The sequence below is a fragment of the Pseudophryne corroboree genome, chromosome 1 (genome assembly GCF_028390025.1).
Source record: "Pseudophryne corroboree isolate aPseCor3 chromosome 1, aPseCor3.hap2, whole genome shotgun sequence".
NCBI lineage: Eukaryota > Metazoa > Chordata > Amphibia > Anura > Myobatrachidae > Pseudophryne > Pseudophryne corroboree.
In genome coordinates, this window is record NC_086444.1 from 908,523,462 (window position 1) to 908,538,951 (window position 15,490).

General features: G+C 48.0%; 2 protein-coding genes across 7 annotated transcripts in view; one reads left to right on the forward strand and one right to left on the reverse strand.

The window, feature by feature from the left end:
- Positions 1–3,809, reverse strand: part of LOC134917408 (uncharacterized) — a 57,823-nt gene extending 54,014 nt beyond the window's left edge. The window contains exon 1 of the mRNA XM_063920290.1: positions 3,538–3,809. Coding sequence (XP_063776360.1) covers positions 3,538–3,540 — 3 coding nt within the window. The 5' untranslated portion in view covers positions 3,541–3,809. The remainder of the gene's footprint in view (positions 1–3,537) is intronic.
- A 60-nt stretch (positions 3,810–3,869) lies between these two features.
- The window catches only part of BBS12 (Bardet-Biedl syndrome 12), a 57,009-nt gene continuing 45,388 nt past the window's right edge, over positions 3,870–15,490 (forward strand). For 2 of the 6 annotated variants that reach the window (XM_063920287.1, XM_063920284.1), the window contains exons 1-3: positions 3,877–3,966; positions 4,040–4,088; positions 4,709–4,806. Coding sequence is in view for 1 of the 6 variants with exons in the window: in XM_063920284.1 (XP_063776354.1) it covers positions 4,795–4,806 (12 nt within the window). In the remaining 5 variants the exon portion in view is untranslated. Of the gene's footprint in view, positions 3,967–4,039; positions 4,089–4,708; positions 4,807–15,490 lie in introns of all 6 variants that reach the window. The other 4 variants (XM_063920286.1, XM_063920285.1, XM_063920288.1 and 1 more) reach the window with 3 other exon arrangements.

Genomic DNA, 15,490 nt, shown 5'->3' on the forward strand with positions numbered 1-15,490 from the left:
CTATGTATGTATGTATGTATGTATGTATGTATGTATGTATGTATGTAATAAACTGGACAACTACTGAACTGATTTTGATGGGGTTTTCACTGAAATGTTCTGAGATCCTCTGAGTAACATAAGCTATGAATCATCTCGTTATCATGTTAATTGGTAAGTTAGCGAACAAAATCATCAATGCATAGAAATGTCTCTGTGGTCATGCCATAGAGCAGGTAATAAGGAGGACCCTGAGCAGCCAGCCAGAAGCCACAAGATGGCCTGCCCGAGAAAGCAGTACTGCAGTCAGGGACAAGCAGGCGATGATCAAACGGCATTAGTTCCAACAGCGCACTGCACCCCACAACATTGACTGGCACCCCCTCCGCCGCCTACCAGTAAGTCTTAGCGCACTGTATTGCTGCACTTGAATAAAATTACATTTTTTCTTCAATTACAGTGCCCCTCCTCCCTGAATCTGTCCATGCATGCATACGTTCACATGCATGTGTGACAAACTCAAGTCTACGTCTATAGCACTCCTGGTTGCACAGGCGATATGCAAGTGGGCTACTTATGCGTCAGACGGGTCCATGTGATCTTTAAGAATTTTAAGACCAACATCATTGAATAAAATTAAGAAATAAAACTCAGCATAATTTAATAAAAATAATAACCACTCTGCAACAACAGGTAGAGACTGCTTGTCTTAAGGGCCCTACACCCTAATAGATTTTACTAAACAATATAAACGTTCTCGTTCATTAATGAATGAGAACTCGTTCATATCGTTTAAGGTGTAGGTACCAATGAGGAACGACGCGCGACCCCTCGCTCGTTCATCGTTGGTGCCCAGTCGCTTATGCATGCAGGCCAATATGGACGAGACTGTCCATATTAGCAGGCACTGCTATGGAGTCGGGTGACGGGCAGCTCGGCGGCATATTGGCGAATGTGTAGGGGGCATTACTATATGCATTATGACAATCTGATGGATTGCCGTAATGACAATTAATTGAAAGGGGGGTGAGGGGGGGAGGGACAACAACAACTTCAAATTAGGCAGTTTATAAAAAGGAAGAAAAAATACCAATAAAGATTATTTATAAAAACATATGTTAATAAAATTACAGATACACAAGGATTGCTTTTAATGACAAAACCGTCACAACACACAAGCACATAGAAAAAAAAAAAGTGATTATGTCAAAAATATAAACACAGCTCAAAGTAACTTGCTTTTATTTATATTTAAGTACACTTCTGAGAATTTGGAAAAATGGCTAGCAAAATAACTTTAAAGACAAAAATTCAAATGATAGAAAAAAAACAGACATCCAACTGACTTTTCAATCTAATAGACAGGAAAAAAAAAAAAAAAAGAAAGACACCAAACTGACTTTTCTATCTAATAGACAGGAAAAAGAGACCCCCCCCAAACCGACTTTTCTATCTAATAGACAGGAAAAAGAGACCCCCCCCCCCCCCCCAAACCGACTTTTCAATCTAATAGACAGGTAAAAGAGACCCCCCCCCCACCCCCCAAACCGACTTTTCTATCTAATAGACAGGGGGGGGGGGGGGGGGGGGGGGAGACACCCAACTGACTTTTCAAACATTTGAATTCCCCTTAAAGAGCCCATCAAGTCACTAGAAAGATGAACATTTAGGAGCAATTTGCTTCTTAGGTGTATATAAATACACTGCTCCCTATGCAAAATAACCGCTTTTACAGAAAAATGACTAAATCATACAATAGAAGGCAAGATAAACGAGCAGAAAGCTATAGGATTACTTTACAATTTCCTTTTATTCCAACAGCACTGGGACAAAGCGTCTGATTATAAAAACTGCAAATCTGATCTATGAAGACTCCCTTATCTACACGATATTACCGTCATGTCTGTCCGCATCCTGAGCACTGGGTACATTGGCCGCACAGGTGGCACAAAGAGTGGTGGAGGCCGCGCTGGGTGGGAAGTAACGAGTGCGGATGATGAGGATCCCATAGTGTCTTATACAGCCTGATAAAGTAGGGATGTGCTGTGCTTGTATATCCGTTCCCCAGAGGGCTATTAGTACATCTTGGTAACATCAGTGACACAATGCTATTGCATCTAGCTACAAGCACTATGTGGGAAGGACCAATCACATTGGTAGTAAGACTACAGTACAGGAAAATGAAGATGTTGCATGATCTGAGACCTCTCATTTACCTAATCTGTGTATGCAGATGGCCTTTGGTAACTTTGCATTTTGGGGCCCATATATTAACATTATTTTTACTTTTCACATTATTTTAGTATCACCTAAATGTATTAAGGGGCATTTGGAGCAGTTTTAAGGAAAAACTGCTCCAAACCCTTTAATTCACTTTTTTTTTTAGTAAGCCACATCGCATTCCCTGTACTTAAAATGAGAAATGCGATCTGACCAGATTTACTAAACAAAAAAAACAAAAAAAGGGATAAAATACCGCAGTGATTTTTTGATAATCTCGCTAGCTCAGGCTGGCGAGTTCACAGGGCAGCACTGCGATAAGCACCGTTTTGCCCAGCTTCCTCTGCCCCTGGCAAAGAAAGCCGAGTGGGACCCGGCTCCAGTGATCAGCTCTGTGTGTCCGATGGACACACAAGCTGATCAGTGTAAAAAAAAAAAATAAAAAAAAAATAAAAACATACTCACCTGTCCAGGGAGCCGGTGTCCGCTGCTCCGGTGAGCGCTGCCGGGCCCCTAATATGTTGCAATGTGACCCCGATGCAGTAAAACGACGCTGCAAAGTGGCATCGCACTTTACAGCACTGGGGCTCACAGCGCAGGAGAAGGACCCGGCGCCCGACAGCCTCCTGAAGCAGCGCGGACCGGCTCCCTGGACAGGTGAGTATATTATCTTGTTTGGGGGGGTTCACAGAGCGAGGGGGTAGTCGCGACAGGAGGGGTTGACCGCACAGTGGCGGTAGCAGCAATGTCAGTGGGGGCGGCACATGCGCAGCAGGACATCGGGGTATTTTTTACGGTAAATACCCTGATGATGCTACAAAGAAGCATCGCAGGGACAGAGCTTGAACGCAAGCTCTGTTCCTGCATGCAATAACTGATACATCTCTGCGATGTAATCAATTATCGCAGTGCAAGCTTGGGCGATTTTGTCACCGGTCATCTGCATCCTGGATGTGTATGGTGATAAATATGCCCCTTAGAGCTCTCACTAAGCAGCCAGACTGACATCAGCAGCCATCATGTGCCCTCCTATAATATCCCAGGCAGCCACCTACAGGTTACTTACAGTCTGCGATGATAGATAGATAGATAGATAGATAGATAGATAGATAGATAGATAGATAGATAGATAGCAACTGAATCATTCTTCGTGAGCATAGCTAGACAGGACAGCTCATGTAAGTGGATGGAGATGCTGTTGCAGCTGGCTGGCAGATAGCAATGTTATAAAAATTATCGTTTTATTTATTCAACGTAACCATGGTAACAGAGCAATACACGTACATGCTGCGGACAGTAGCATGTGCACAATACAATGTGGCGGGCATTAGAACGTACCATGTCCCCGTGTACAGCCAGACACACCGAGACCAGATCCCAGTCCTCTTCCTCCGTGCAGCAAGTACAGCAGGGACTTGTAAGTCTGTTACTGGGTAACGGATCTCCAGGCCGGCAGCAACACACGGTCACCCTGCTACAAGGGCCGCCTCCGGGCCGCACCCCCGCCCCATGTGAGCGTACACGTATCAGAGCGCTGCTGGAGCGACCTGTGGGCGGCACTCGCAGCAGCTGAACAATGGGCGCCCGCGCTGCTCCCCACCATTCCCGCCGCAGCGCCAGGACATGGCCACACAGACGCTAATTAGGACGTCTCTATGGTAACGCCCCTCCTCCCACCGCAGCGTTAGAACCGGTAGCTCCGCCCCACCAGTGTCATTCCAGTACACAGAGCGGCAGTGACGGGTAGAGACTCCTCCCCCGCACACAGTAAGTATACACTGTGTAGTGTGCACTGCACACGCTGTACAGTATAATAAGAATAACACCGATATATTTACAGAAGAAATGCGCCGGCTATGGAGGGAGATGAACCGCTGTAGTCAAAACAGGTCAGTGCCCAGTGACAGCGCTCAGTACGACCTTAGCTGATGCTTGTCGCTCCATCCTAGTAATCCGCATATACCAGATAAGCAGCGTTGTATACGGAGGGCGTTCTATCATACAAGAGAGTTGTGTTTCTATAGTTCCCTGCTGTAGCTATTGCTAAGCCTTCTGGTCCCTGTATTGTACATAGGCAAGCGCAGGGAACCCCCTTCCTCTTGGCAAGTGTCTCAAATTATAACAACAATAGCAATTGTTTATAATAGGATTACAAGAGCTGCCACCATATCTTTGCAGTTTAAGGAACATAGCAGAGCTGCTGCACATGCCCAATGGTAGCAGCTTCTTCTACCAAGTTTGCTGTATGTGTGTGTTTCTGAGTCTTCAGTCAGTGCACTGGACCAGAGAGCAGCTACCAGACAGAAGAGACAGGCGCCTTACCATGAGGTGGGAGAATGTGTACTTAGAAAGTGCAGTACTGGTTCTATTATTTTTATGTATTTATTATAGTATGTTTAACCTTTTCTTGATTACTTATCTTAGTTATATTATTTAATATGTTTGATGCAGTCTACGCTATAGACCATATATTGTGTTAAATATTAATACTGTATTCCATGTTCCGCAGAGTGGGAGATTGTGGATTGCATTTGGAAATCCTGCGTTTGCCACTGTTATACATCAGTTGGCACTTGAAATCAGCATGCAAATCCAATGGAATTTATAGTAGGCAAATAAGAAAACTTTATTTTATTAATTTAAGTACAATTATTATAGGGATGAATTTACTTTGGGTTTGTGTGCCTGATACCTAGGGTTGCCGCCTCTCCCTGATTTCCTGAATTCCCCAGGATTTGGTGTCAACTCTCCAGGAGGCTTTTCCCTTCACCCGGATTCCTAGATTCTACAGAAATAAGGGGACCCTGGGAACAACCAGCAGTGCTCCTTGGCAGCCGAGGAACTCAGTAAACTACAGTGACTGTCTCGCGAGATGATGACATCAAATCTCACAAGACTATGTTCACCCCAGACTGAGCCGAAGCTGCCGTGACGCTGCCACCGGCAGCTCTTCCTCAGCGTTTCCCCGGGCTACGCCTACGGACCACAGACTGAGCCGAAACTGCTGTGACGCTGCCATCGGCAGCTCTTCCTCAGCGTTTCTCCGGGCTACGCCTACGGACCACAGACTGAGCCGAAGCTGCCCCCGGCAGCTCTCCCTCAGTGTTTCCCGGGCTGCGGTGGTGAAGTAAGGCCGGCGTGGCTCATGTGAGAAGAGCAACGAGAGCTAACAGGCATGTCACACATATATTTATAATATAATGAGCATGCATGAAACAAATAGAGGCTCAAGTTACACATAGATATATGTATATTTTTGAATCACCAACACACCTTTTAGTAGTGCATTTGTTTGTTTAACCTGTTGAAGCGTGATATTGATTAGGTTGTGTGCAACACTTAAGGGCCCCATACACTACCGCGACATGTCTTACGGACATGTCGCGGGTGATCACCCCTGGCAGCCTCCTGGGGGGAAGGATAGCCCAAGATACATCGTATGCTGTCCTTTTGCATACAATGTATCTTGGGCTATCCCAGCCACGCCTGCGGGGTCGGACCAGATTGAATGTGCAGCACATTCAATCTGTAGGATCCAATCTGATGCTCACGGGAACGCGCATGTGATCGGAAACGCCTCCAAAATGCCCGATTTCATCCAATATATCGTGCCGAATGCCCAAAATCGGATGAAATCAGGCATTATCGTCCTAGTGTATGGGGCCCTTTACACTTCCATGGTTCTTCCCTCTTGCACATAATCTAGTTTTCTCTTACGTCCTAGAGGATGCTGGGGACTCCGTAAGGACCATGGGGATAGACGGGCTCCGCAGGAGACATGGGCACTAAGAAAGAACTTTAGGTATGGGTGTGCACTGGCTCCTCCCTCTATGCTCCTCCTCCAGACCTCAGTTTATTACTGTGCCCAGAGGAGACTGGGTGCATTACAGGGAGCTCTCCTGAGTTTCCTGAAAAAGAAAGTATTTGTTAGGTTTTTATTTTCAGGGAGCCTGCTGGCAACAGACTCCCTGCAGCGAGGGACTGAGGGAAAGAAACAGACCCACTTTAATGTTAGGCTCTGTTTCTTAGGTTACTGGACACCATTAGCTCCAGAGGGAACGGAACACAGGTATCACCCCGCAGTTCGTTCCAGAGCCGCGCCGCCGTCCTCCTTGCAGAGCCGGAAGATAGAAGCCGGGTGAGTATGTGAAAAAAGAAGACTTCAAAGGCGGCAGAAGACTTCAGATCTTCACTGAGGTAACGCACAGTGGTAGCGCTGTGCGCCATTGCTCCCACACAGCACACACAAACGGCAGTCACTGTAAGGGTGCAGGGCGCAGGGGGGGCGCCCTGGGCAGCAATATGGACCTCCAAAGGTGGCAATAACATTATATACAGGCTGGGCACTGTATATAAGAGAGATCCCCCGCCATATTTTGAAATTTTAAGCGGGACCGAAGCCCGCCGATGAGGGGGCGGAGCTTGTTCCTCAGCACTCACCAGCGCCATTTTCTCCACAGCACAGCGCTGAGAGGAAGCTCCCCGGACTCTCCCCTGCTTAACCACGGTGAAAGAGGGTTTTAAAGAAGGGGGGGGGGCACATAATTTGGCGCAAAATAGATATACAGTGCTATCTAGGTAAAACATATAGTGTGTTTTTTTCCTGGGTCATCAGCGCTGGGTGTGTGCTGGCTTACTCTCTCTCTGTCTCTCCAAAGGGCCTTTGTGGGGAAACTGTGTTCAGATAAGAGGTTTCCCTGAGTGTGTGGTGTGTGACGGTACGCGTGTGTCGGCATGTCTGAGGTAGAAGACTTTCCTAGTGAGGGGGTGGAGCAAATGAATGTGGTGTCTCCGTCGGCAACACCGACACCTGACTGGGTGGATATGTGGAAGGTTTTAAGTGCTAATGTGAATTTATTGCACAAAAGGTTGGAAGCCAGGGAACAGGCAGGGAGTCAACCCCTGCCTGCCCCCATGTCGCAGGGACCTTCGGGGTCTCAAAAGCGCCCACTATCCCAAATAGTAGACACTGATACCGACACGGATTCTGACTCCAGTGTCGACTACGATGATGCAAAGTTACAGCCAAAATTGGCTAAAAATATTCAATATATGATTATTGCAATAAAGGATGTACTGCATATCACTATTGAGCCCTCTGTCCCTGACACGAGGGTACACATGTTTAAGGGAAAGAAAGCTGAGGTAACCTTTCCCCCCTCTCATGAGCTTAACGAGTTATGTGAAAAAGCTTGGGAATCTCCAGACAAGAAACTGCAGATTCCCAAAAGGGTTCTTATGGCGTATCCTTTCCCGGCTAAGGACAGGATACGGTGGGAATCCTTCCCTAGGGTGGACAAAGCGTTGACACGCTTATCCAAAAAGGTAGCGCTGCCATCCCAAGATACGGCTACCCTCAGGGATCCTGCTGATCGCAAGCAGGATGCGACTTTGAAGTCCATTTACACACATTCTGGTACTTTACTCAGACCGGCGATAGCGTCGGCATGGGTTTGTAGCGCTGTAGCAGCATGGACAGATACCTTATCGTCGGGATTGGATACCCTGGATAAGGATACCATTTTATTAACCCTGGGTCATATTAAAGATGCTGTCTTATATATGAGAGATGCTCAAAGAGACATTGTCCTGCTGGGTTCTAGAGTCAACGCTATGTCGATTTCTGCTAGACGAGTCCTATGGACCCGACAATGGACAGGTGATGCCGACTCAAAGAGGCATATGGAGGTTTTGCCTTACAGGGGTGAGGAATTGTTTGGGGAAGGTCCCTCGAACCTGGTCTCCACTGCTACAGCAGGTAAATCAAATTTTTTGCCTTATATTCCCTCACAGCCTAAGAAAGCGCCACATTATCAAATGCAGTCAAATAAAACAAGAGAGCACGAGGATCGTCCTTTCTTGCCAGAGGTAAGGGCAGAGGGAAAAAGCTGCCAACCACAGCTAGTTCCCAGGAGAAGTCCTCCCCGGCCTCTACAAAATCCACCGCATGACGCTGGGGCTCCGCTGAGGGAGTCTGCCCCAGTGGGGGCACGTCTTCGACTTTTCAGCCACATCTGGGTTCACTCACAGGTGGATTCCTGGGCAATAGAAATTGTTTCCCAGGGTTACAAGCTGGAATTCGAAGAGATGCCCCCTCGCCGGTTTTTCAAATCGGCCCTACCAGCTTCTCCCCCAGAAAGGGAGATAGTTTTAAATGCAATTCAAAAATTTTGTCTTCAACAGGTGGTGGTAAAAGTTCCTCTGCTTCAACAAGGGAGGGGGTATTACTCAACCCTATTTGTAGTCCCGAAACCGGACGGTTCGGTCAGACCCATTTTAAATTTAAAATCCTTGAACCTATACTCGAAAAGGTTCAAGTTCAAGATGGAATCGCTCAGAGCGGTCATCGCCAGCCTAGAAGGGGGGGATTTTATGGTATCCCTGGACATAAAGGATGCATACCTTCATGTTCCCATATACCCACCTCATCAGGCGTACCTGAGATTTGCGGTACAGGATTGTTGTTACCAATTTCAGACGTTGCCGTTTGGGCTTTCCACGGCCCCGAGGATTTTCACCAAGGTAATGGCGGAAATGATGGTGCTCCTGCGCAAGCAGGGTGTCACAATTATCCCATACTTGGACGATCTCCTAATAAAAGCGAGATCACGAGAACAGTTGTTGAACAGCGTGTCACTTTCACTAAGGGTGTTACAGCAACATGGCTGGATTCTCAATATCCCGAAGTCACAGTTGGTTCCTACAACTCGTTTGACCTTCTTAGGCATGATTCTGGATACGGACCAGAAAAGGGTTTATCTTCCGATAGAAAAGGCCCAGGAACTCGTGACTCTGGTCAGAGACCTATTGAAGCCAAAACAGGTGTCGGTGCATCACTGCACTCGAGTCCTGGGAAAGATGGTGGCATCTTACGAGGCCATTCCTTTCGGCAGGTTCCATGCGAGGACCTTCTAATGGGACCTACTGGACAAGTGGTCCGGGTCACATCTACAAATTCATCAGTTGATCACCCTGTCCCCCAGGGCCAGGGTGTCTCTCCTGTGGTGGCTGCAGAGTGCTCACCTTCTGGAGGGTCGCAGATTTGGCATTCAGGACTGGGTTCTGGTGACCACGGACGCGAGCCTCCGAGGTTGGGGAGCAGTCACACAGGGAAGAAACTTCCAAGGTCTTTGGTCAAGTCAAGAGACTTGTCTCCACATCAACGTCCTGGAACTGAGGGCCATATACAACGCCCTTCGTCAAGCGGAGACTTTGCCTCGCGACTTACCAGTTCTGATCCAGTCAGACAACATCACCGCAGTAGCTCATGTAAACCGCCAAGGCGGCACAAGGAGCAGAGTGGTAATGGCGGAAGCCACCAAGATTCTTCGCTGGGCGGAAAATCACTGTCAGCAGTGTTCATTCCGGGAGTGGACAACTGGGAAGCAGACTTCCTCAGCAGACACGATCTACATCCAGGAGAGTGGGGACTTCATCAGGAAGTCTTCACACAGATTGCAAGTCAGTGGGGCCTGCCCCAGATAGACATGATGGCGTCCCGCTTAAACAAAAAACTACAGAGGTATTGCGCCAGGTCAAGAGACCCCCAGGCGGTGGCAGTGGACGCCCTAGTGACACCGTGGGTGTTCCAGTCGGTCTATGTGTTTCCTCCTCTTCCTCTCATCCCCAAGGTGTTGAGAATAATAAGAATGAGAGGAGTACAGACAATTCTCATTGTTCCAGATTGGCCGCGAAGGGCCTGGTATCCGGATCTGCAGGAAATGCTCACAGAAGATCCGTGGCCTCTTCCTCTAAGACAGGACCTGTTACAACAGGGGCCCTGTCTGTTCCAAGACTTACCGCGGCTGCATTTGACGGCATGGCGGTTGAACGCCGGATCCTAGCGGAAAAGGGCATTCCGGTTGAGGTCATTCCTATTCTGATAAAGGCTAGGAAGGACGTGACAGCTAAACATTATCACCGTATATGGCGAGAGTATGTTTCTTGGTGTGAGGTCAGGAATGCTCCTACGGAAGAATTCTATCTGGGCCGTTTCCTTCACTTCCTACAAACTGGAGTGAATTTGGGCCTAAAATTAGGCTCCATTAAGTTTCAGATTTCATCCCTATGCATTTTCTTTCAGAAGGAATTAGCTTCTCTCCCAGAAGTACAGACTTTTGTGAAGGGAGTGCTGCATATTCAGCCTCCTTTTGTACCTCCGGTGGCGCCTTGGGACCTTAACGTAGTGTTGAGTTTCCTTAAGTCGCACTGGTTTGAACCACTTAAAACAGTGGAATTGAAATATCTCACTTGGAAAGTGGTCATGTTGTTAGCCTTGGCTTCGGCTAGGCGAGTGTCGGAATTGGCGGCTTTGTCTCATAAAAGCCCCTATCTGGTTTTCCATATGGATAGAGCGGAATTGCGGACCCGTCCTCAATTCTTGCCTAAGGTGGTTTCATCTTTTCATATGAACCAACCTATTGTGGTGCCTGTGGCTACACGAGACTTGGAGGATTCCGAGTCCCTGGATGTTGTCAGGGCTTTGAAAATTTACGAAGCCAGAACGGCTAGGGTCAGAAAAAAAGAAGCACTGTTTGTCCTGTATGCTGCCAACAAGGTTGGCGCTCCTGCTTCAAAGCAGACTATTGCTCGCTGGATCTGTAACACGATTCAACAGGCTCATTCAACGGCTGGATTGCCGTTACCAAAATCGATTAAGGCCCATTCCACTAGGAAGGTGGGCTCTTCTTGGGCGGCTGCCCGAGGGGTCTCGGCATTGCAATTGTGCCGAGCTGCTACTTGGTCGGGTTCAAACACCTTTGCAAAGTTCTACAAGTTTGATACCCTGGCTGAGGAGGACCTCATGTTTGTTCAATCGGTGCTGCAGAGTCATCCGCACTCTCCCGCCCATTTGAAAGCTTTGGTATAATCCCCATGGTCCTTACGGAGTCCCCAGCATCCTCTAGGACGTAAGAGAAAATAAGATTTTAAACCTACCGGTAAATCTTTTTTTCCTAGTCCGTAGAGGATGCTGGGCGCCCGTCCCAAGTGCGGACTACTTCTGCAAGACTTGTATATAGTTTTTGCTTACATAAGGGTTATGTTACAGTTTTCATCAGTCTCGGTCTGATGCTGTGTTGTTCATACTGTTAACTGGTTCGTATATCCCTAGTTATACGGTGTGAATGGTGTGGGCTGGTATGAATCTTGCCCTTGGATTAACAAAATCCTTTCCTCATACTGTCCGTCTCCTCTGGGCACAGTTTCTCTAACTGAGGTCTGGAGGAGGGGCATAGAGGGAGGAGCCAGTGCACACCCATACCTAAAGTTCTTTCTCTGACGTCCTAGTGGATGCTGGGGACTCCGAAAGGACCATGGGGAATAGCGGCTCCGCAGGAGACTGGGCACAAAAGTAAAAGCTTTAAGACTACCTGGTGTGCACTGGCTCCTCCCCCTATGACCCTCCTCCAAGCCTCAGTTAGATTTTTGTGCCCGAACGAGAAGGGTGCAGTCTAGGTGGCTCTCCTGAGCTGCTTAGAAAAAAGTTTAGTTTTAGGTTTTTTATTTTCAGTGAGACCTGCTGGCAACAGGCTCACTGCATCGAGGGACTAAGGGGAGAAGAAGCGCACTCACCTGCGTGCAGAGTGGATTGGGCTTCTAAGGCTACTGGACATTAGCTCCAGAGGGACGATCACAGGCCCAGCCATGGATGGGTCCCAGAGCCGCGCCGCCGTCCCCCTTACAGAGCCAGAAGAGCAGAAGAGGTCCGGAAAAATCGGCGGCCTGTCTTCAATAAGGTAGCGCACAGCACCGCAGCTGTGCGCCATTGCTCTCAGCACACTTCACACTCCGGTCACTGAGGGTGCAGGGCGCTGGGTGGGGGCGCCCTGAGACGCAATATAAACACCTTAGGGGGCAAAAAATGCATCACATATAGCTCCTGGGCTATATGGATGCATTTAACTCATGCCTGTTTTTCCATAAAAAAGCGGGAGAACGGCCGCCGAGAAGGGGGCGGAGCCTATCTCCTCAGCACACTGGCGCCATTTTTCCTCACAGCTCCGTTGGAGGGAAGCTCCCTGACTCTCCCCTGCAGTCCTGCACTACAGAAACAGGGTAAAACAAAGAGAGGGGGGGCACTAATTTGGCAGATAAATCTATACAGCAGCTATATAAGGGAAAAACACTTATATAAGGTTATCCCTGTATATATATATAGCGCTCTGGTGTGTGCTGGCAAACTCTCCCTCTGTCTCCCCAAAGGGCTAGTGGGGTCCTGTCCTCTATCAGAGCATTCCCTGTGTGTGTGCTGTGTGTCGGTACGTTGTGTCGACATGTATGAGGAGGAAAATGGTATGGAGGCGGAGCAATTGCCTGTATTAGTGATGTCACCCCCTAGGGAGTCGACACCTGACTGGATGGTCTTATGGAAGGAATTACGTGATAGTGTCAGCACTTTACAAAAGACTGTTGACGACATGAGACAGCCAGCAAATCAGTTAATACCTGTACAGGCGTCTCAAACACCGTCAGGGGCTCTAAAGCGCCCGTTACCTCAGGTGGTCGACACAGACCCAGACACGGACACTGACTCCAGTGTCGACGGTGAGGAAACAAACGTATTTTCCAGTAGGGCCACACGTTACATGATCACGGCAATGAAGGAGGTTTTGAACATTTCTGATACTACAAGTACCACAAAAAAGGGTATTATGTGGGGTGTGAAAAAACTACCCGTAGTTTTTCCTGAATCAGATGAATTAAATGAGGTGTGTGATGAAGCGTGGGTTACCCCCGATAAAAAACTGCTAATTTCTAAAAAATTATTGGCATTATAACCTTTCCCGCCAGAGGTAAGGGCGCGTTGGGAAACACCCCCTAGGGTAGATAAGGCGCTCACACGCTTATCAAAACAAGTGGCATTACCGTCTCCTGATACGGCCGCCCTCAAGGAACCAGCTGATAGGAAGCTGGAAAATATCCTAAAAAGTATATACACACATACTGGTATTATACTGCGACCAGCAATCGCCTCAGCCTGGATGTGCAGTGCTGGGGTGGCTTGGTCGGATTCCCTGACTGAAAATATTGATACCCTGGACAGGGACAATATATTATTGACTATAGAGCATTTAAAGGATGCATTTCTATATATGAGAGATGCACAGAGGGATATTTGCACTCTGGCATCAAGAGTAAGTGCGCTGTCCATTTCTGCCAGAAGAGGGTTATGGACGCGACAGTGGTCAGGTGATGCGGATTCCAAACGGCATATGGAAGTATTGCCGTATAAAGGGGAGGAGTTATTTGGGGTCGGTCTATCGGACCTGGTGGCCACGGCAACGGCTGGGAAATCCACCTTTTTACCCCAGGTCACCTCTCAGCAGAAAAAGACACCGTCTTTTCAGGCTCAGTCCTTTCGTCCCCATAAGGGCAAGCGGGCAAAAGGCCACTCGTATCTGCCCCGGGGCAGAGGAAGGGGAAAAAGACTGCAGCAGACAGCCTCTTCCCAGGAACAGAAGCCCTCCCCCGCTTCTGCCAAGTCCTCAGCATGACGCTGGGGCCTTACAAGCGGACTCAGGCACGGTGGGGGCCCGTCTCAAGAATTTCAGCGCGCAGTGGGCTCACTCGCAAGTGGACCCCTGGATCCTGCAGGTAGTATCTCAGGGGTACAAATTGGAATTCGAGACGTCTCCCCCTCGCCGGTTCCTGAAGTCTGCTTTACCAACGTCTCCCCCCGACAGGGAGGCGGTATTGGAAGCCATTCACAAGCTGTATTCCCAGCAGGTGATAATCAAGGTACCCCTCCTACAACAGGGAAAGGGGTATTATTCCACGCTGTTTGTGGTACCGAAGCCGGACGGCTCGGTGAGACCTATTTTAAAATCTGAAATCCTTGAACACTTACATACAAAGGTTCAAATTCAAGATGGAATCACTCAGAGCAGTGATAGCGAACCTGGAAGAAGGGGACTATATGGTGTCTCTGGACATCAAGGATGCTTACCTCCATGTCCCAATTTACCCTTCTCACCAAGGGTACCTCAGGTTTGTGGTACAGAACTGTCACTATCAGTTTCAGACGCTGCCGTTTGGATTGTCCACGGCACCCCGGGTCTTTACCAAGGTAATGGCCGAAATGATGATTCTTCTTCGAAGAAAAGGCGTCTTAATTATCCCTTACTTGGACGATCTCCTGATAAGGGCAAGGTCCAGAGAACAGTTAGAGGTCGGAGTAGCACTATCTCAAGTAGTACTACGACAGCACGGATGGATTCTAAATATTCCAAAATCGCAGCTGATTCCGACGACACGTCTGCTGTTCCTAGGGATGATTCTGGACACAGTACAGAAAAAGGTGTTTCTCCCGGAGGAGAAAGCCAGGGAGTTATCCGACCTAGTCAGAAACCTCCTAAAACCAGGCCAAGTGTCAGTGCATCAATGCACAAGGGTCCTGGGAAAAATGGTGGCTTCTTACGAAGCGATTCCATTCGGCAGATTCCACGCAAGAACGTTTCAGTGGGATCTGCTGGACAAATGGTCCGGATCGCATCTTCAAATGCATCAGCGGATAACCCTGTCTCCAAGGACAAGGGTGTCTCTCCTGTGGTGGTTGCAGAGTGCTCATCTTCTAGAGGGCCGCAGATTCGGCATTCAGGACTGGGTCCTGGTGACCACGGATGCCAGCCTGAGAGGCTGGGGAGCAGTCACACAGGGAAGAAATTTCCAGGGCTTGTGGTCAAGCATGGAAACGTCACTTCACATAAATATCCTGGAACTAAGGGCCATTTACAATGCCCTAAGTCAGGCAAGGCCTCTGCTTCAGGGTCAGCCGGTGCTGATCCAGTCGGACAACATCACGGCAGTCGCCCACGTAAACAGACAGGGTGGCACAAGAAGCAGGAGGGCAATGACGGAAGTTGCAAGGATTCTTCGCTGGGCGGAAAATCATGTGATAGTGGGGAAAGTATATATAACAAGTATATATGTGGGCGCTGTGATGAGTGTGTTTTCCCTAGCAGCTGTATAGATAAGGGGTAGTCAGACCCTTTAAATTACAAGAAGAGAAGAAAAAATATACAGCGCTGCTTGACACAATAGAGTCTATAAATGGATATTTTAATATATATAATAAAAAATATTTTTTGTGAATAAAAATGCAAATACTTTAATACAATAAAAACTAATATGTCTCATAAATGACTACAGGTGGACTTGAGAATCTGTTCATGCCGACATTCAAATGATTTAAGCACACACCAATACAAGCACAGTCATAGTGATGGACCAAATTTGAACAACTTCATCCAATTGGATGTATTTACCAAGTCTGTGTTCCGTTTAGAATGGA